Here is a 21,659-nt window from a genome sequence, read left to right on the forward strand (position 1 = left end):
ATGGAATAAAGGAAGTGTATTTTGTTACTTGCGTGAGGCAACTTAGCTGCCTTAAAAATACCCATCTTAGCAGCCATTCTAAAAGATGGGATTTCCTGGGGCACCCCAGTGGCTCAGTCAGTTGAGCGTCTGACTCTTGATTTCAGCTCAGGTCATGATCTCATGTCTCGTGAGTTCAAGCCCCACATCGGGCTCTTTGCTGACAGTGCAGAGCCTGCTTGGGATTCTCTATCTCCCTCTCTCCCTGCCCCTCCCCTACTCGCTCTCTATCTCTGTCTCTAAAATAAATAAACATTTTAAAAAATGGGATTCCCTTCTCAATAAATTACCTTCTACCTAATAATGTCCACATGGAGTTAGCGGATATCCTTAAAAATGATATTTTACTCAGTTCAGGGGTCTGAATATAGGCTAATGGCGACTGATGTAGGTTTCTGTGCTGGCTTTTAAATGAATCAGGAATAATATTTTAATGAAAGGACCTAATGAAGGGGGTGATGTAAATTACACAAGTTACTTAAAAGGATTTAATCCTTCTCTGCCTCAACTTTCTTCCCTATCAAAGGTAAAGAAATAATTACTGCATAGGTTGTCATAAAGACCCAAGCACAAAGCAGACATCCACAAAAGGGTCACGGCTCCATTGACAACTGTCACCATCACCACTACAGATTGGTGGCTGACATAAAACGGCCTCACTGGTGCCCACTAACAGGTTTACCGATACAGGGACACCTGAGTGTCTTTTGCTGCCGGAGGGGCATTTTGTAGGCCTTTTGCTGGGTGGACAGAGACACTTTCCGGTCACTTCTCCGTGTTTTGCCTGAGCTCCGAAAGCAGGGCGGAGGTAAATTGTGCTATCGTTAAGATCCCAACAGCCTCAGGCTCTGGCACATGAGGGGTGCCTGGGTGGCTCAGTGAGTTGAGCGTTCGACTCTTGGTTTCGGCTCAGGTCACGATCTCACGGTTTTTAAGTTTGAGCCCCACGCTCAACTTAGTTAGCGTGGAGCCTGTTTGGGATTCTCTCTCCTCCTCTCTCTGCCCCTCCCCCACCTCCTCTCTCTCTTTGCCTCTCTCTCAAAATCAATAAACCTCAAAAAAAATTTTTTTTGAAAATGCCAAATGAGAAATCCTCAGAGATAGGAAGGTCACAATCACTCTTACGCTCCTCTGTCCCAAGCAGGGACCCGCAATACAGTTTGTACAACCCAGTGCAAAGTGAAAATGAGGGGCCCGCTGTATAAAAACAAATAAAAAAGTCATTAATCAATAAAAAATCTTTACAAGGTATTTCAAGACAGCAGTAACAGCATGAAACCAAGCGCGGGGCCTTCCTAAGCGCTGGGCCGTACAAGTGTGCAGGCAGGCTGCGCTTTCGGGGCCTCACCTCAGCTGTCACTACCAGACACAGATAGACCAGCGGTGTTGGAGCGACACAGCATGAACCTGTTACTCACCACTGTCACTGCATCATTCAGCAGGGACTCTCCAAAGACCAGGATGTAGAGCTGCTCGTTGACCTGGATGTTCTCGAAGACAGCGAGCACAGCCACGGGGTCCACCGCTGAGATTAAGCTGCCGAAGAGTAGATTCTGGAGCAGAGTGATGTCACTCAGGCCAAAGGCTTCAATTTGGCAGATACCAAACAAAGACACCCCAATGCCAATGGAATTCCAGAGGGTCCCTACCACAGCATACCAGAAAATGGTGCCAATGTTCTCAAAGAACGGGCGAGTGGGCATGAAATAGCCCGCATCAAGCACAATGGGTGGGAGAAGATACAAGAAAAACACATCAGTCTTCATGGCAGGGGGGGACTTTTCATCGACCCCAAAAATAATCCCTCCTAGCAGCAGGCCAACCATTATAAGGAGGCAGCTCTCAGGCACTATTGTGGGCAACTTGTGATACAGATGGAAGCCTGTGAAGGAAAAAATAAAGACAAGGCATTTGGGTTGTGCATGAATTAGGGAGAAGGTATACTGGTTCTCTTTGCCAGAACCAATAGGTTCTGTTTCAAAACCTCCCAGGTCAGCATAATTGGCTACAGACTGGCTTTACAGATTATGATGTACAAAGTCAGATGATCTCCTTAAAACTATTCACAAAGTACATGGAGACACAAATGCAACTTTACATTAGAAGTTGAATGAGATACATACATAATACACAGCACGGCTTTGTCTAAATTCCAATTAAGTTTTCTTAAATGAGATCACGCAATTTTACATTTGAAGCAATTTTGCGATTTCCAACACATTTTCAAATGTGACAGGTCATTTCAAAAAATCTTCAATGGGGCACCTGGGTGGCTCAGTCGGTTGAGCGTCCGACTTCAGCTCAGGTCATGATCTCTCGGTCTATGAGTTTGAGCCCTGCATTGGGCTCTGTGCTGACAGCTCAGAGCCTGGAGCCTGCTTCGGATTCTGTGTCTCCCATTCTCTCTGTCCCTCCCCCACTCATGCGCTCGCTCGCGCTCTCTCTCTCTCTCTCTCTCCCCCTCTGTCAAAAATAAGTAAAACATTAAAAAAAATTTTTTTTAATAAAAATAAAAAAATAAAACTTCAAGGAGGAGGTAGGGCAGTTATTTTCACCGTTTTAAATGTATTCATTTACGTGGAAACCGAGGCTCACAGAGATACAGGGTCTTGCCATGGTGGCCACATCACATGGCAGCTTTTCGGTTACCACTGTGCCCTCTAGTAGTGAGAAGAGCTTTAACTTACTTAATATTTTTAATGTCTGATGATCTCTTGGAACGCTAAGTATGTTTAATTTTTCAGAGGTCTGAAACAACCAAATCAACCCTCCAAAGGCACATCAGGTAGTTATGACACGAGAGGTGTAAACACACCACGATCTCCAGTCTCAGAGAGTCTCCAATTGAGGCAAAGGAAGAGATACGTTTATGACCTCCTCTGATGTAAGACACTGTGTGATAAGGCCCCAAACAGCCACTAGGGGAGCAGCAGAGAAGGACATCATGGAGGAAGCAACATCAGGCAGGGCTTCCTTAAAGGACAGACTTTAAATACACAGAGGAAGCATGAAGAGTCTCCCAGGAAGAGAAGAAATGGAGGGAAATACCCATCTCCTAATCCATGGTGGAGCCCAGTGTAGCTTTATTGCAAGGACTATGTCGGGGGGGGGGGGGGGGGCGAGGCCTGCGGCAGTAAAAGGAGAGGAATGTGAATTGTACCAGTACATGGGGTAACATGAGGAGCAAGTTCACACATGAAAGGCCAGCCCTTATTTATGAGGCAACAGCGAGCCATCCTGAAGACATCTCACACACTGTAGAATTAACGCGGCACGTGGAAGTGATCTGTTATAGGAACGCAATACGGAAATGACAGAGTGAGTCCTTAGAAGCTCTGAATCACAAAAATTTTAACAAGAAATCCCTTAGTACAAACCGTACTAAAGTCATAGCACGAAATAGCTTCTACACGACAGCAAAACACTAAACGAACAATTTGAAGAGGCGTAAAGACCTAATTTCTAAATAATGAAGTAAACATCTTTACATTGGGATTCGAATCATTCCTCCAGCATTGATCATTTTATTATTCATATTCTAGCAGGCTCCAATAATTGGTGAATAAATGTATTCAACTGGTTCAGCCACTCTTTACCCATAACCTCTATCCTGCTGACCCCTCTGCTGAACAGAGAATTTTAAGAAAGTCCCCTGAAAACCGTATCTTTGTCTTTGTTTTTTTTTTAATTAAAAAAAAATGTGTTTTAATGTTTATTTTTGAGAGAGACAGAGACGGAGCATGAGTGGGGAGGGGCAGAGAATCTGAAGCAGGCCCCAGGCTCTGAACTGTCAGCACAGAGCCCGACCGCGGGGCTTGAACCCACGAATCGTGAGACCATGACCTGAGCTGAAGTTGCACACTTAACCGACTGAACCACCCAGGCGCCCCTGAAAACCGTATCTTTGTAACCTCTCTTCACAATGACTCCTGCTTCTACATTCAACTTCCCCCTGTGTGATAAGGATGTGCCCACAATAGCCCTGCTGGCCCCCTTGATTCTAAGGGAAACCAGCTCCTTTCTGGAATGCAGGACAGGAAGATCCAACTTGAAGGCGCCGTGTGTGCTGTGAGCCTTAATGGCTGCTGTCTGACAATGGCCCGTGGCTTCACATCCAGTGCTCCCACTCTGCCTGCGGCTGTGGATAGGTCACAACCAGGCCCAGGCCTGTTTGGTTATCTGGCGACAAACGTTCCTGCCACCTTAAGGACTGGAACAATCATGAGTTGATGGCTGCATGGCAGTCACCACTGTGCCTATGATATCACACATGCCCCCCAATTTTGGCTTCCTCCCCGTCTTCTACATGAAAACACAAGAGAAAAAAGTTCTAAAGAAATGCACAGAAGGCCTAGGATCCTCTACAGACGCAAGGCCTCTTCCTGGTGGTGGCTCCCTCTTCTTCTGGCCTCTTGCTTTCCTCTTCCTGCCACTCAGTCCCAGAAAACCCAGTGTTGCCATGTGGAGTGTCGTCTCCTCTCACTGTATTGAAAGGAGGTCCTACTCCTAAGGATGGAGGGTGGGAAACAAGGCAGATGAGAGAAAGGAAGAAACAGAGGCTGCTTGTATGCATTTTGCAGGCCAACAGCTGCCATGCTCTGGCGCCATGATGGATCCTAACCAGGAACCGGGGGAGCAGAAAATGACCAAGCAGATGCCAGAGAAAGGCAGAAGAATACCATTAGATGAAAGGGCCACTGGGAGAGGGGGCTAAAAGAGATGGGGCTGGGGGATGAGGAGGGGGAAGTCTGGCAGCAGCAAACATCAGAAAAGAACAGCGAACATCAAGAACTGTTGTTTAAAAGGTCCTGCCTTTAGGGGCATCTGAGTAGCTCAGTCAGTTGAGCGTCCGACTTCAGCTCAGGTCGTGATCTCTCGGTTTGTGAGTGCCACGCATGAAGCTCATTGCTATCAGCGTGGCTCCTCCGTCCCTCTCTCTCTCTCCCCCTCCCCCTCCTGCGCTCATGCTCTCTTCCTCAAAAATAAACATTTAAAAATAAATAAATAAAAAGAAAAGAGCCTGTGTTTATATTTTTAAAACACTGTTTCCCTTTGTTTTACGAATGTTTTGGTCATTCCGAATTGGTCTGAGTGACCCTTGCTTGAAACTGGACAGTAGTCCCAAATCTGCCCAGTTGTTCCACAAGCAAGGGGGGATTAAATGAAGGGTGGTCATAAGACATCTTCGTTCTGTGCTTCTGGGTAAACACAAGCAGAGACACTGAATTTTCTAAGACACTCTCTGTGGGCACAGAAGGTTTTGGGTGTTAAGCGTCTATGGTTTATGAATGACAAGAGTCAAGACACCTATCACCAAAATAACTAATCAAAACAAAAGTCGTCTTAAATGTCACTGTTCACAGAATAAAACAAATAAATCAACACTTGCCAATGTGAATTCATTTGTGGCTCTCCCCACCCTCAATTCTTTGGAGGGTACATGAATTTGAATGGACAGAATTTGCTCTGCAGAGTCATTATCTCATCAAATGCTATGGAGAAACAGATCAGTAATCAGGGAAACAAAAAAAAAAAAGGAAAACAAATGAACTTTCTGATGATTTTCACGAGGTTGAACGTGTGCTACTCCAAGTACAATCTACTGCTCAGTCTGGGGGTCAGCTAATTTTTTTCCACAGAGGGCCAGATAGCAAATATTTTCAGCTTGCAGGCCATATTTTACTCTGCCGTTGTGGTACAAAGGAAGCCAGAGATGATACCTAAGTGCAGGAGTATGTTCTAGGGAGGCTTTCTTCGTGGACATGTCCTACTAGTTTTTATGTCACGAAATGCCATTCTTCTTTTGATTTTGTTTAAAAATACAACAGCCTTTCTTGACCCACAGGCCATACAAAACCAGGGCAGGAGCCATGCTGGGCCCCTAGGCTGTGGTTTACCTGTCTCTGTTTTACTTTGTTCTTTGTATTTCCTGCTAAATTCTACTTAGCAATGTAATGGGGCGTTGTAATTGTGTCATTCACTTTTTATCACTAGCACTTAAGAGTCTGTGAGGGTGGATGCTCTCAATTTTCAAAATTCACTTAGCAAGAAGGGGAACAGGATTAGGGTCTCATACAAAATGCGTAGTTAAGACAATCCTCTCTTGGAGTGAATCTATTTTAATTTCTCTTTGCATACAAGTGTTGAAATCAACTGAGCTTTTTTTTTTAAGAGCTTAAGATCTATGTAGAAAGAAGTACAGTGCAATTAATTCACTGTATTTTCTCATTACGCTTATAAGCTATTTGTCAAATCCTGGGAAGAGAACACAGGAAGCTTCTAGATAGCAGGATCCACAGAAGAGCAACAATGTAAAAATCTAAATCCCAGAGAACCACCACCAACAAAAAACCATACAAAATAAGTTTCAAAAATTACATACAGTTCTTTTTTTTTTTTTTATTTATTTACTTTGAGAGAAAAAGTAAATAAATGTGAGCTGGGGAGGGGCAGAAAGAGAGAGAGAGAGAGAGAGACAGAGAGAGAGACAGAGACAGAGAGAGACAGAGAGATAGAGAGAAAATCCAAAGCAGGCTTCATACTGCCAGGGCAGTGCCCGATGCAGGGCTCAAATTCACCAACTGCGAGGTCATGACTTGAGCTGAAATTCAGAGTCAACGCTTAACTGACTGAGCCACCCAGGCACCCCCAAAATTACCTACAGTTCTAATTAGCAAGTGACACGGCCAGGAGGGAAAGAGGCAACCAGCAGGCACAAAGCCTACAGGAGAGAAAGCCTACCCTCCAGGCCCAGACAAACAAAACTATCCAATTAATGTTCCATATTTTATGAGAGCTTAAAGAAAAAATAATGACATTCATTGGATCCACAAATATTTTCCAAGCTCGTGTTAAGTAGGGGACAGGTACCCTTGGAAACAAAGTCAGCATAGGCAGCCTGACTCCGAATTCGTGTCCCAGGGTCATCCTTCTTGAAGAAACTCTGGGAAACATTGGATTTAACATAAATAGTCTAAAATAAGCCATGCCTACTTGGCTGGGGGATAAATAGGTAAATATAGAGTATATTAAACTTGTTTTTAAGTATTAAGAGAAATAAGCAAGTTCATTCAAAGCTAAAAATGCTGGTTTTATGTATCCCAATTCACATAGCAAGCAAGCAAAGGCACAATTTCAAAACCAAAATGGCAGTAAGCACTAAACAATGAGAAACTGGAAATAATGCGAATCATTTTGATCTGATACAGCAACAAGCTGCCGTCACTGCCAGATTGATGCCAGTGGACAAAGACCGAGTGACAGATTTTAATTCTAAAAATAGAATTGGGGCGCCCGGGTGGCTCAGTTGCTGAAGCGTCCGACTTCGGCTCAGGTCATGATCTCGTGGTCTGTGAGTTCGAGCCCCGCATTGGGCTCTGGGCTGACCGCTCAGAGCCTGGAGCCTGCCTCAGATTCTGTGTCTCCCTCTCTCTCTGCCCCTCCCCTGCTCATGCTCTGTCTCTCTCTTTGTCAAAATTAAACAAACATTAAAAAAACTATCTTAAAAATAGAATCAAACTGCATTCGTAAAAAAAAATAAACAATTAAAGTATGGAAATAAACACATAAAATAAACAATGAATTTCAATAAATAAAACAGAATTAACTGATTTATGTCAGTAACTTATTGACACATGAATGTATACTTCCTACAACATTTAGTCAGATGCCGGGGCCAAAAGGTACATTTAATTTCTCCCCACCAAAAAATAGTGCAACTATGAATATATAGCCAACTCTTGTTGTATTGCACTTTGCTTTACTGTGCTTTGCAGACACTGCACTTCTTTTTTGTTCGTTTTGGTTTTTACAACTTGAAGTTTTGTGGCAGCTCTGTGTCCTTGAGCAAGTCGACTAGCACCATTTTTCCAAGAGCATCTGCTCACTTCACGTCACTGTATCGCATTTTGGTAATTCTCCCAACATTTCAAACTTTACATTATTATTATATTCATTATGGTGATCTGTGATCAGTGATTACAACTTGCTGAAAGCTCAGATGATGGTCAGCTTTTTGCAGCAATAAAGTATTTTTTAATTAAGGTATGTACACTTTTTTTTAGAACATTTAGTAGACTGCAGGATGGTGTAAACATAGCTTTTATATACGCTGGGAAAGCAAACAATCCATTTGACTTGCTTTATTGCAATATTTACTTTATTGCAGTGGTCAGGAGCTGAACCTGAAGTATCTCCATAGAGGTTTTAAAAATGCCCCACTTAGGAGGTCTGCAAAGGGCTTATAATAATAAAATAATTGAAAACAAATAAAATATAAATGAAACATTAAAAATTTATTGGGATTATTCCAAAGCAGAACTTAGATGGTATTTAATTTTTCCAAATGACATGACCACTTGCAAAGAAAAGAAAAGAAAAGCACAAGGAGTACAGTCAGTCCATGAAGAATTTCGAAAGGGAAGGAGGAGTTAAACCCTTAATCAGACTGTTGAGTCCCTTCCCTGCACGAGGCTGTGAGGGAACCAGTATCGTGGATCATGAATGGGCTGTACCTTCAGTGAGCTTGGATTTGGCACAGGAGATCAGACACGAACATAAGTAATTATAACACAACACAGAGAGTGATAAACGTGAAGAAAGAAGAGCTGTAGAAGTTCTAGAGACATAAGGAAGGGAAGAAAATCACAGAGGAGGAGACTCAGGAAGAAACTGGAGGAGGTGATGTTAAAGATAACTAGCTGTGGATATGTAGGTTTCAAGGGGAATAAAGCACAAAGAAGGCACGAGAAAGACTGGGTGCCATGAGGGAGGGGCAACACACCTGACCTAGATGCAAAGTGCGAACAGCAAAGAAGAGATGAGCCAAACAAGGAATGGCCACACTACAGAAGGCCTGGAGAGCCGATCTCTGAAGATCTGCCTCTGTTCTCTGGGTCAGAGGGAGCTATTGAGGGGGTCTCAGAACCATCCTTGTCTTCCACGCATGGCGTGAACAGGGATGAGCCCCTCCTAAGAGACTAGAGACTGGAATTTAAAAATGAGGGATGAGGGGCGCCTGGGTGGCGCAGTCGGTTAAGCGTCCGACTTCAGCCAGGTCACGATCTCGCGGTCTGTGAGTTCGAGCCCCGCGTCGGGCTCTGGGATGATGGCTCAGAGCCTGGAGCCTGTTTCCGATTCTGTGTCTCCCTCTCTCTCTGCCCCTCCCCTGTTCATGCTCTGTCTCTCTCTGTCCCAAAAATAAATAAACGTTGAAAAAAAAAATTAAAAACAAAAATGAGGGATGAAAGCTGCCTAGAGTTTTACACCAGATGGATGTGATTAACCATCAGTGAAAATAAAGAAGACGATGATGCAAACATGTGACTGAAAAGTTTAAGAAGAGCCCAAACTCCAAAGGGATGCATGCATAATCTTATAGAGGAAAAGTCTGAGAGGAGAGCCACTCAGCACAACCATGTAGTAATGTAAAAAGAACACATACATAACAGAACAAAACTATATTGCAACATTATATGTGCCAGGGAAAAATCAGGAGCAATAAAAATTATCAATACCATCCGATCATATTTTTCATTCAATATACGTTTACTGGGACTCTACTATGTGCCGGGTACCATATGAAGCACTCGGACTGCAGCAGTGAAAGAAAGAAAGCCCCTGTGCTGGAAGGCTGCAGTTTAATGGAGGGAAACAGGAAATGAATAAATCAGCCGGTAAATTCAGAGCAGCAAGTAGTGATGAGCGCTACAAAGAAAGCCAGAGAAAGGTGAGGCATCCAAAGTGACAGGACAAGGTGGTATCTGGCATCAGTCTGGTCAAAGAGAGCCTCTCTGATGGGTGACATCTGAACAAAACCCTGCGTGAACTGAGTATGTGAAACATGGTGGAAGAACTTTCCAGAACAGAGAAGAACAAGGGCTCTGCGTTGAGGGCACCCTGAGCAAGAAAACCACTGTGGTTGGAACAGGGGAAGTCAGGAGAACAGGGTAGGAAATGACATGGAGAGCAGCAAAATAATAGAACACTCAGAGCCTGTGGCCATGGGAAAGGCTTTGGATATTTTATTAGTGCAATGGGAGCCACTGGGAGCATCTGAGCAGAGGAATGTCATGATCAGATTCGGTTTTATAGGGTCATTATGACCGCTGTTGAAGAATGGAAGCAAGAACACCAGTCTCTCAGGAATTCAGGAAGGAGATGATGGTTTCCATTAAAGTGGTGGTGTGTATAAGAGGAGGCCAAATGCTGAACATATTTTGATAAGTGCTCCAAGAGGGCATGTTGCTGGCCTGGAGGAGGGATGTGACTGTCATATTGTGATATGAGACAAATATATATATTTGGTCTTCATCCCAAGCTCCTGGCCAGAGCTCCTAAAACCTTTGTAATTTTCCAAGTGATAATGGTGCTAGGGGCATCTTTTCTTCTAATATTTGATCTTTGACCCCACTTCTTGACACAGAGCTCTTAAATTCCTTGGAATTTCCTGGGTGATAGGAGTGTCTTTGGTTCTAATAAGGCAACTCAAGGTGGGCTCCTGGATAACTTCAAGATGAGGTCAGGTCACCAGGAAGACCAAGCCATGAGTAGAAACTTGTAACTTTCCGCTCTCCTTCCTCATCCTCTGGAGAAGGAAAATGGCTGGAGACAGAGTTAATAGTCCATCCTGCCTATGTGATAAAGGCTCCATAAAAACCCCTCAACTGTGGTATTCAGAGAGCTTCCAGACTGATGAACAAGTCTACCTGGCAGGAGAGTTGTACACTGCAACTCCACAGGGACAGAAGCTCCTGCACTGGGGGATCCCTCCAGATCTTGCTTTATATCACTTTATCTGGCTATTCATCTGTATCCTTTATCATATCCTTTCTTATGTAATACACCAGTAAGCATAACTGTTTCCTTGAGTTCTGTGAGCTGATCTAGCAAATGACTGAACTCACGGAGGGCATCATGAGAACCTCGATTTATAGCTGGTCAGTAAGAAGCACAGGCACTCACAACTGCCATGAACAGTCTTATGACGCTGAGCCTTTAATGAGTGGGCTCTGACACAAACTCCAGGTAGATAATGTCAGAAGTGAATTGAACTGTAGTACACCCAGTTAGTGTCCTTAGAGAATTGGAGCATTGCTTGGTGTGGAAAACCCACACATCTGGTGGCCAGAAGTATTCTGTAAGTCTAGATGTTTTTCTCTTAGTGAGACTGATGAATCAAAGATCAATCTGAGCATTTTGGAAAATTCCATATAGGTTAAATAGTTTAGCATTAGAAAAAAAGAAGAATCTATAAAACACACAATAAAATTCTATGCTGCAATTATCTCTCTTAAAAAAGCAGTGACATATTGTAATCAATGACCCCAAAGTAGAGGATATTAAGCTAGAACTTAATATCCTTTTAAATTCACCTTTTAGCTCTGTGCTGGCAGTGCAGGGCCTGCTTGGGATTCTTTCTCTCACCCTCTCTCTCTGCCCCTTCCCCACTCATGCTCAGGTGCTCTCTCTCTCTCTCTCTCTCCTTCCCTCCCTCTCTCTCTCTCTTAAAATAAATGGGTAAACTTTAAATAAATAGACAAATTCACCTTTTAAAGACTGTGAAAAAAGGAAGAAAATAAAGACTAAGGAAAAAGAACTAACTTTGGCTTCTGGAAAGATGGAGTATGAATGTTTCTCTATTCTTCCAACTAAGTAAAAAACCCTAAAATCCCTAGACATTATATACAAAACAAGCATAAGGATATTCTGAAAAGTGGACAGAAGAAGGAAAACCAGCTAGGGACCTTGAGATCTGAAGAACAACATGGCTGAGAGTTTTTTGGGTTTTCTTTTTGCCTCTCATATCCCAGACCTGAAGAAGCCACTAGCCTGGAAATGCCAACAATCATAGATGACAAAAGTCCCAGCAAAAGTCTGCCCTATCTATACTACCGACCAGGAAAGAAGCAGTATAGCAAAACAGAAAACTTTTAGATCATAGCTGCTCTACTCCTGCCAACATGTCAAAAGAAACTGTGGCCCCAGTCTCAGCAAAGTCTGAGTGGGAAGCCTAGATTATGTGCCTACTAGACTGTAAGGAAAACCCCAGCCTCCCTATTGAGATGGTGTCAGAAAAGAAAAAGGAGGGAGGTAGGACTTTCTTCATCATGGAGTGGTAACTCTCTTCCATGGTGCCATTAAAGGCTATGTGGAGAGCCTGGACCTCTGCCATCTGCAGTAATGAGGCACCCCAGATCCTCTCCACTGAGGTGGGTCAAAGAAGACCTAGTGGAGTCAAGACTAGGTCACTTCCATCCAACCGAAATGAAGCCACCACACCCCTGTGGTGTAAGTGGAGGCCACCAGAGGAACAGCAAGGAGGTACTCCTCATCCCTCCCAGCCAAGGAAGGACCAGGGGAGCACTAGTAAGGATCCGGAACCGCCAGCCCCATATAGTAATGAGAAGCATCCTCCTCAGGTAATCAAAGCAAGCAAAGCGGAGACCTGAAAGTCCATCCCCACCTGTCAGTAACAATATAGCACCTTTCTCTCCCACCACCAAACTGCTCATCATAAGAAGTCATCTGAAACGGAAAGTATAAATAAGATCCAGAGTCTCATAACTAATACGCCAAATGTTCATGTTGCAGCAGAAAGCCACTCATTATACCAGGAATCAAGAAGATGTCAAACCGAATGATAAAGAAAAAAAATTAACAGATACCACTATCCTGATGACTGAGATGTCGGATTTATTTGACAAAAATGTGAATACCGCCATGATAAACATGTTTCATAAGCAATTACAAACACACTTGAAACAAATGAAAAAAATAGGCAGTCTGAGCAAAGAAATAGAAGATACGAAGGAGAACCTTCCATAAATTTTAGAACTGAAAAACATAATAATTGAAATAAAAAAATTCAGTTGTGTAGGCTCAATAGCAGAAAGCAGTAGACAGGAAGCAATTAGTCAACTTTAAGATAGCATGACAGAAATTACTCAATCTGAGTAATTGGGGGAGGCTTACGGACCTGTGGATCTATAGCAAAAGATCTAACATTCCCGTCATCAGAGTCCCAGGAAGGGAAGAGAGAGAGAGAAGGGCTACAAAAGCATTCAAAGAAATAAGGGCTAAAACCTCCCCAAAGTTGGCAAAAGACATAAACCTACAGAATCAAGATGAGTAAGCCCCAATTGTGACCAGCCCAAAGAAGCCTACAGCATGACACCCGATAGTCAAGCTTCTGGAAAAAAATTATGATAACAGCCAAAGAGAAAGGACACCTTCTCTACAGGAGGGAAAAGAGAATGACATCAGATTTCTTGTCAGAAACCATGGAGACTCTAGGAAGTAACAAGACATCATTCGTGTACAGAAAAAAAGAACTGCCAACCCAGAATTGTGTATCCAGTGAAAATATCCTTTAGGAATAAAGGGAAAATCAAGACCTTGTCAGCTGAACAAAAACTAAGTAAATTCGTTGCAAGTAGACCTGTCTTGGCTAAAGGAATTCTCAAAAAGAAAACAATGTAACCTTAGTGTGTGTGTGTGTGTGTGTGTGTGTGTGTGTGTGTGTGTGTGTTTACATACATACATACATATATTTTAATGTTTGTTTTTTAGAGAGAGAGAGAGAGACAGAGTACAAGTGAGGGAGGGGCAGAGAGTGAGGGAGACAGAAGACAGAATCTGAAGCAGGCTGCAGGCTCTGAGCTGTCAGCATGGAGCCCGACGTAGGGCTTGAATTCTTGAACTGCGAGATCATGACATAAGCCCAAGTCACATGCTTAACCAACTGAGCCACCCAGGTGCCCCAAAAATGGAATCTTAGAACATCTGAAGCATAAAAGAAAAACAGATAGAATAAAAAATATGGACAAATTCTATGCATTTGCCTTCTCCTCTTTAATTTTCTAAATTAAGTTTGACCACTGAAACCAAAATTACAACACTGTTTGATGTGGTTCTGAATGTATATAGAGGTAATGTTTAAGCCAACTATATGACAAGTTGGAGAGAGTAAAAAGATGTAACAGAAGATAAGGTTTCTACATTCATTCAGACTGGTAAATGACTACACCATTAAACTTCTATTTAGTCACATATATAACATAATACCTAGAGGAACCACTAAAGAGGCTATACAAAGAGGTAATCCCAAAAACACTATAGATAAATAAAAAATGGGGTTTTAAAAAAAATGTTCAAATAACCCACAGGAGGGCAGGAAAAGAAAACAGAGAAATGAGAAAGAGAACAAAAAATCAAAGTCACAGACTTAAACACAAACATATCAATAATCACATAAAATGTAAATGACCCAAACGCATCAATTAAAGGCAGCTGTTAATAGAATAGGTTAAAAATATGACCCAACTGTTTGCTGTCCTCAAAAAGCTCACTTCAAATACAGGGATATAGGCTGGGTTAAAAATAAAATAATAGAAAGTTATATCATTAAACATTAACCAAAAGAAAGTGGGAGCAGCTATATTAATACCCAGTAATGTAAGCTTCAGTGCAAAGAAAATTATGAGACAGGAAAGACCATTATATAATGATAAAAGGGTCAATTCACCAAGATACGGCAAGCCTAAATGCATATATGTCAAACAACAGAACTACAAAATACATGAAACAAAAAGTGATAGCATTAAAAGAAGAAACAGATAAATACACAACTATAGTTAAAGATCTTGATACCCCTCCCTCCCTCAATAATTGATAGAATAACTAGACCATCAACCAATAGGATCTAATTCTACAGTGGACTCCAGCCAATTACAACAGAATACACATTCAAGAATCCACAGAAACGCATCGAGAGACATATCCTGGGCCATGAAAACATGCCTCAATACACTTAAAAGAATGGAAATCATACAGAATACATTGTCTCATCACAAAGGAGTCACACTAGAAATCAGTAACATAGGGGCGCCTGGGTGGCGCAGTCGGTTAAGCGTCCGACTTCAGCCAGGTCACGATCTCGCGGTCTGTGAGTTCGAGCCCCGCGTCAGGCTCTGGGCTGATGGCTCAAAGCCTGGAGCCTGCTTCCGATTCTGTGTCTCCCTCTCTCTCTGCCCCTCCCCCATTCATGCTCTGTCTCTCTCTGTCCCAAAAATAAATAAAAGTTGAAAAAAAAATTAAAAAAAAAAAAGAAATCAGTAACATATAAAAAAACAGGAAAATCTCAATTTGGAAGTTCAATATTCTTCTAAATAATCTGTGGGTCTTCACAGACACCAGGGTGGCTATCCTCAAAAAGACAGGTAATCACAAATGTTCATGAGCATATGGAAAAATAGAAGCCCTCATACACTGCTGCCAGGAATGTAAATCATACAGCCACACCAGAAAACAGCCTGGCAGTGCCTCGAAACGTTAAACACAGACGTCCTGGGCCTAGAAACTTCATTCTCAGGTATATACCCTAAAGAAATGAAAACCTGTCCACATAAAAACTTATACAGGAATGTTCACAGCAGCGTTATTCATAATAGCCAAAAGGTGAAAACAACCCAAATGTCCATCAACTGATGCCTGTGATAAACAAAATGTGGCAAAAAAGGGAGGGGGAGGGTATTACTTGGCCATAAAATAGTACATGCTACAACATAGATAAACCTTGAAAACATGCGCCAATTGAAAGAAACTCGTCACAAAACCACATATGGTATGACTCCAGTTATATCATACATCCAGAAGAGGCAAATCTACAAAGACAGAACATAGATTCAGGATTTCCTTACGGTGGGGCAGGATGGGGAAATCACACAGACATAGCTAAAGCATATGGGATTTCTTTTAGAGATAATGAAAATATTCTAAATTTGACTAGAGTGATGGTTGCACAACTGTGAATATACTGAAGGCCATCAAGTTGTATACTCCAGATGGATGCAATACATACTATATAAATTATACCTCAATAACACTATTACAAAAAAAAATCTATGGGTCAAAAAGGAAGTCTCAAGGGAAATCAAAAAGTGCTCTGAACTGAAAGGAAATGAAAATACAAAATATCAAAAGCTAAAGTTTTGCTGAGGGAAAATTTATACCACCAAATGCATTCATTAGAAAGTAAGAAAAATCTCAAATTAATAATCTAACCTTTTACTTTACTATTTGCAGGTGACATACTACTATATATGGAAAACCCTAAAGATTCCACCAAAAAAAAAAAAAAAAAACTACTAGAACTGATAAATGAATGCAGTCACAGGATACAAAATTAACATAGAGAAATTGGTTTCATTTCTATACAGTAAAAATGAGGTAGCAGAAAGAGAAATTAAGAAAAACAATCCCATTTACAAATGCATCAAAAAGAAGAAAATATCTAGGAATAAACTTAACCAAAGCAGTGAAAGATCGGTACAAAAACCATAAAGCACGGATGAAAGAAACTGAAGATGACACAAATAAATGGAGAAACATTCCATGTTCATGGTTTGGAAGAACGAATATTGTTAAAATGTCCGTAGTACCTAAAGCAATCTACAGATTGAATGGGATTCCTACCAAAATGCTAACAACATGTTTCACAGAACTAAAACAAATAATCCAAAAATTTGAACGGAACCACAAAAAACTCCTCAGAGCCAAAGCAATCTTGAAAAAGAACAACGAAGCTGAAAGTATCACAACCCCAGAATTCAAGACACGCTACAAAACTGTAGTCATCAAAACAGTACAGAACCGGAACAAAAGTAAACACACAGATCAGTGGAACAGAATAGGCAGCCCAGAAATAAACCCAGGCTTTTACAGTCAATTGATCTATGACAAAGGAGACAAGACTATGCAACGGGAAGAAGACAGTCTCTTCAACAAATGGTATTGAGAAAACTGAACAGCTACATGCAGAAGAATGAAATTGGATTGCTTTCTTACACCATGCACAAAAATAAACGCAGAATGAATTAAAGACCTAAATGTGAGACCCAAAGCCATAAAATTCCCGGGAGAGAACATAGGCAGTAATTTCTCTGACATCAGCCATAGAAACACTTTTCTATATATGTATCCTCTGACAAGGGAAATACAAAAGTAAAATTAAACTATTAGGACTACACTAAAATAAAAAGCTTTCACAGTGAAGGAAACCATCAACAAAACTAAAAGGCAACCTACTGAATGGGATAAGATATTAGCTAATGATGTATCTGATAAGGGGTTGATATCCAAAATATACAAGGAACCCATACAACTCAATAACCAAAAAACAAATAATACAATTTAAAAATGGGCAGAGAACGTGAGTAGTCATGAATCCAAAAAAGACACACAGATGGCCGACAGACACATGGAAAGATGTTCAACATCACTAATTATCGGGAAAATGCACATTACAACCAGAAGGAGATATCACTTTACACCTGTCAGAATGGCAAAAATAAAAAAACACAATAAATAACAAGTGTTGACGAGGATGTGGAGAAAAAGGAGCACTCATGCACTGTTGGTGGGAATGCAAACTTGTGCAGCCACTCTCAAAAACAGTATGGAAGTTCCTCAAAAAATTAAAAATAGATTTACCATACGATCCAGTAATTCCACTGCTGGATATTTATCTAAAGAAAAAGAAAACACCAACTCAAAAAGATAGATGTACCCTACGTTTATTGTACCATTATTTATAATAGCCAAGATATGGAAGCACATGCACACGTGCACACACTGGAATATTACTCAGCCATAAAAAAGAATGAACTGTTGTCATTTGCAGCAACATGGATGGATCTAGAGGGTATAATGTTAAGTGAAATAAACCAGACAGAGAAAGACAAATACCATATGATTTTGCTCCTGGGTGGAATTTAAGAAACAAAAGAAATGAGCAAAGAAAAAAGAGACAAACAAACAAACAAACAAAGACTCTTAAATATAGAGAACAAACTGGTGGTTACCAGAAGGGAAGTGGCAGGGGGGAGGGGGGGGTGGTGAAAGAGGTAAAGGGGATTAAGCGTACACTCATCATCAGATACCTGGGTGGCTCCATCATTAAGCATCTGACTTCAGCTCAAGTCATAGTCTCACAGTTGTTGAGTTCGAGTCCCACATTGGGTGAGCTTGTGCCCCACTTCGGGTAAGCTCCAGCCCCACTTCAGGTGAGCATGAGCCCACTTTGGATAAAAAAAACACGAGCCCCGGGTGAGCCCCACTTCTCTCTCTCTCTCTCTGCCCCTCGCTCACTTGACCCCTCTCTTAAAAAAAAAAAAAAAAGGTGTATACTCATCATGATAAGCACTGAGTCACTGAGTCATGTACAGAATTGTTGAATCATTACATTGCACACCCAAAACTAATATAACACTGTGTTAATTATACTTGAGTAAAAAGGAAATTTTAAAAATCAAAACAACTAAACACAGCCAACAAGTCTCTCCCAAATAGAGGCAATTGTTTAAAATAGAGCCAATCAAGTAATTTTCTTCCTTTACTTCTAGTTCTTCTCTATGAAAGTCTTGCCCCTGGTTCCTGCCAGTTGAGTACTCCTAATGACTTCTGGTTTGTCACCACCCAATTTGAATAGATTTTTTTCTCAAATAAACCCTTAAAATTAAAAATAACAATAATAATAAAAGCAAAATAAACCCAAAATAAACAGAAGGAAGGAAATTATAAAGACCAGAAGAAGTCCGTGAAATCAAACACAGAAAAATAGGGGAAAAAATAGTGAAATAAAAAGCTGAATCTTGGGTCACCTGGGTGGCTCAGTCAGTTAAGCATCTGACTCTTGATTTTGGCTCAGGTCATGATCCCACAGTTTGGGAGACTGAGCCCCGCATCGGACTCTGCGCTGACAGCACGGATCCTGCTTGGGATTGTCTCTCTCCTCTCTCTCTGTCCCTCTCCTCACTTGCACACGCTCTCTCTCTCTCAAAATAAACAAATAAACATTTAAATGCTTGTTTAAAAAAAAAGGGTGAATCTTCAAAAAGGTCAATAAAATTGGCAAATCTTTAGCAAGACTGGTATTAGTGTTTACCAATAATTTGGGAATAAAAAAAGGGTATCCACTACAGACGCTGCCATCATAAAAAGGATGATGTGGGAATACTATGAACAGATTTACATACACATTTCACATCCTGGATGAAATAGGCTGATGCCTCAAAACACACAAACAACCATAATTTACCTCACATGGAGATAATTTATATAGCCCTACAACTAGCAAAAAATAAAAACAAAAACAAAACTGAACTTATGATTTAAAACTCTTAAAAAAATAGACTCTTTAGCCCAGATGGTCGTATTAGTGAATTCTACAAAATAATACCAATTCTACATAATTGCTTCCAAAAACTGGAAGAAGAGGGAACATTTCAGTTGACTTCTGAAACTACTAGACCCTAGTATCAAAATCAAACAAAGAGTACAAAAACTAAAGCAACAGGTCAATATCCTTTATGAGCATTGTGATATTTTAATTTATAATAATAAATACATATTTGTTCTTCAACCCTTTTTCTGGTTTACAGAGCCCCTAAAACCTTTGTTTGATAAGAGGGCAGTCTTGTGGGACTGAGCCCTTAACCTGATGTTGCTTCCCAGTAGATAGTGTCAGAATTGAGTTGTAGGATACCTAGCTGGTATCCAAGAATTGCTTGGTGATGCTGAAATTGAATGCGGGATTATGGTATAAATGCAAAAATCCTTATCAAAATATTATCAAAGAATTCAGCAATATATACAAAGACTCATATGTTGTCTTTTGACCAAAGGAGGCTTACTTATTTCAGGGAGGCAAATGTGCCTTAATATTCAAAATCCAATCAGTGTAACACATCATATCAAGAGACTAAAGAAGAAAAATTACATGATTATACCAACTGATGCAGAAAAAGTGTTTAGCAAAAATTCAACATCTGCTTATGATAAAGACCCTCTGCAAACTACTAATAGAAGGAACTTTCTGAACTTGATAAAGATCATCTGATTCCAAATGCCAAGTTTTAATTACCCTGCAAAAAAAGTGCCTAGTTGGCAGAAAGGTTGGCCTGTTCACTTAAAAAACCCCAAAGTTGGTGCTCAAGACACATACGTTTGGGAAATGACTGAATAGACTATAAATCATTAGGTGGAAACCATGTATGCTATGGGAAAATCATTGCAAAGAAAATATTCTTCCTTCCTAAAAACTGATAAATAACTCCCATGATTACTTATTCTTTCATTTATTGACCCACAAGCATTTCCAAGCACTCACCATCATGAAGCGTGCATAGCACTAGAGACATCGCAATAACCAAGATGGAGATGTCTTTGTCTCCATGAAGTTTACCATCTACAGGGACAAAGGACGCCAAAGAAGTGGTTACAAATGCCATGCTTGTTACGGAAAGGGAAATGTAAGTCACACTGGAACCACTGCAGGGTCTTTAATCTTGTCTGCCCCATTGGAGAAGGGCTCATTAAGGAAACAGTGATAGGAATTGTCAAAGCCAAGAGGCATGGGAGGGGCTTCTGAGCAGAGGGAATGGTATGTGCAAAACTCAATAGTGTGGGCACCAAGTGTGGCCCATAGGAGGCGCTGCAAGAAAACCAAGAGAGGGTGACAGTAATGTGTCCTAGGGCTTGTCATCCGCAGTTTGGATTCACCTCAAGGTAGTGGCAAGCAGTAACACCCAACACAGGCAACGATATGAAGAAAAAGGCATGCTCTTCATTGGAAGACATTTACAAAATGTTTCAGAGGGCAGTGAGTACCCACATGGCTCTCTGTCCACAGTCACACTGTGCAGATGTTGTTAACAGACTACTTACTGCACTACAGTTCACAGACCCACCTGAGGGTCTGTTTCACCCACTAGAGCAGGTTCCCAGGGTGGTAGCGAGTTTTACTCAATTTTGCCCTCCCATTATCTCATAGGTTGTAGCAGGTGGACCAAAATGGCAGTAAAGAGGGGCATCTGGATGGCTTAGTCCATTGAGCATCCGTCAGCCGGCACAGAGCCCGCTTCAGATCCTCTGTCCCCCTCTCTCTGCCCCTCCCCAACTTGCTCTCTCTCTCTCTGAAATAAATAAACATTTGAAAAAAATGACAATAAAGAGAAAAGCGCTTCACCTTCCCTTTGATCTGGATGTGCTCCTTTAGGGGTTTTACTCCATGCCTCTGGACAAGCATGCAGTGACAACCAGATAAGCATGCTGTCGCTGGGGGTCAAGCACTTGAAAACAAAGATCAGATCATGGGCTTCGCCTTTTATCACAGTCCTCACCCACATTCTTAGTTCCAGCTTTTCTATCATTTTCTTTAATCTTTAGTTTTGTTATTTTATTTACCAGTGGAACACCTAGCCAACTGGTTTATATCTGATTACCCTAAAGGTTTACGCTTTCATCACCGATGGTGAGTTCTACCTTCAACTCAATTTCCTTAAGGTTGTAAGAGTTATGCTGTTCCTCCTTAAAATCTTCACTTCCACCAGACACAAAAGAACACACACTGTATGATTCCCCTTACATGAAGTCCCTACAGTAGTCAAATTCGCTGAGACAGAAAGTAGAATAAAGGTTCCCAGGATCTAGGAGGACAGAGGATATAGGACAGGGAGTTAGTGTTTAATGGGCAGAGTTTCTGCTTGGGAAGACGGGAAAGTTCTGGAGATGGCCAGTGGTGATGGTTGCACAACATGGTGACTTGACCTAATGTCACCGAA

General features: G+C 41.4%; 1 protein-coding gene across 1 annotated transcript in view; it reads right to left on the bottom strand.

Moving 5' to 3' along the window:
• SLC9A2 (solute carrier family 9 member A2) overlaps nucleotides 1-21,659 on the bottom strand; it is a 100,642-nt gene that overhangs the window by 58,680 nt on the left and 20,303 nt on the right. Inside the window, exon 2 of the mRNA XM_011281070.4 lies at nucleotides 1,458-1,921. Within this exon, the coding sequence (XP_011279372.3) occupies nucleotides 1,458-1,921 (464 nt within the window). The remainder of the gene's footprint in view (nucleotides 1-1,457; nucleotides 1,922-21,659) is intronic.

Source organism: Felis catus, chromosome A3 (genome assembly GCF_018350175.1).
Source record: "Felis catus isolate Fca126 chromosome A3, F.catus_Fca126_mat1.0, whole genome shotgun sequence".
NCBI lineage: Eukaryota > Metazoa > Chordata > Mammalia > Carnivora > Felidae > Felis > Felis catus.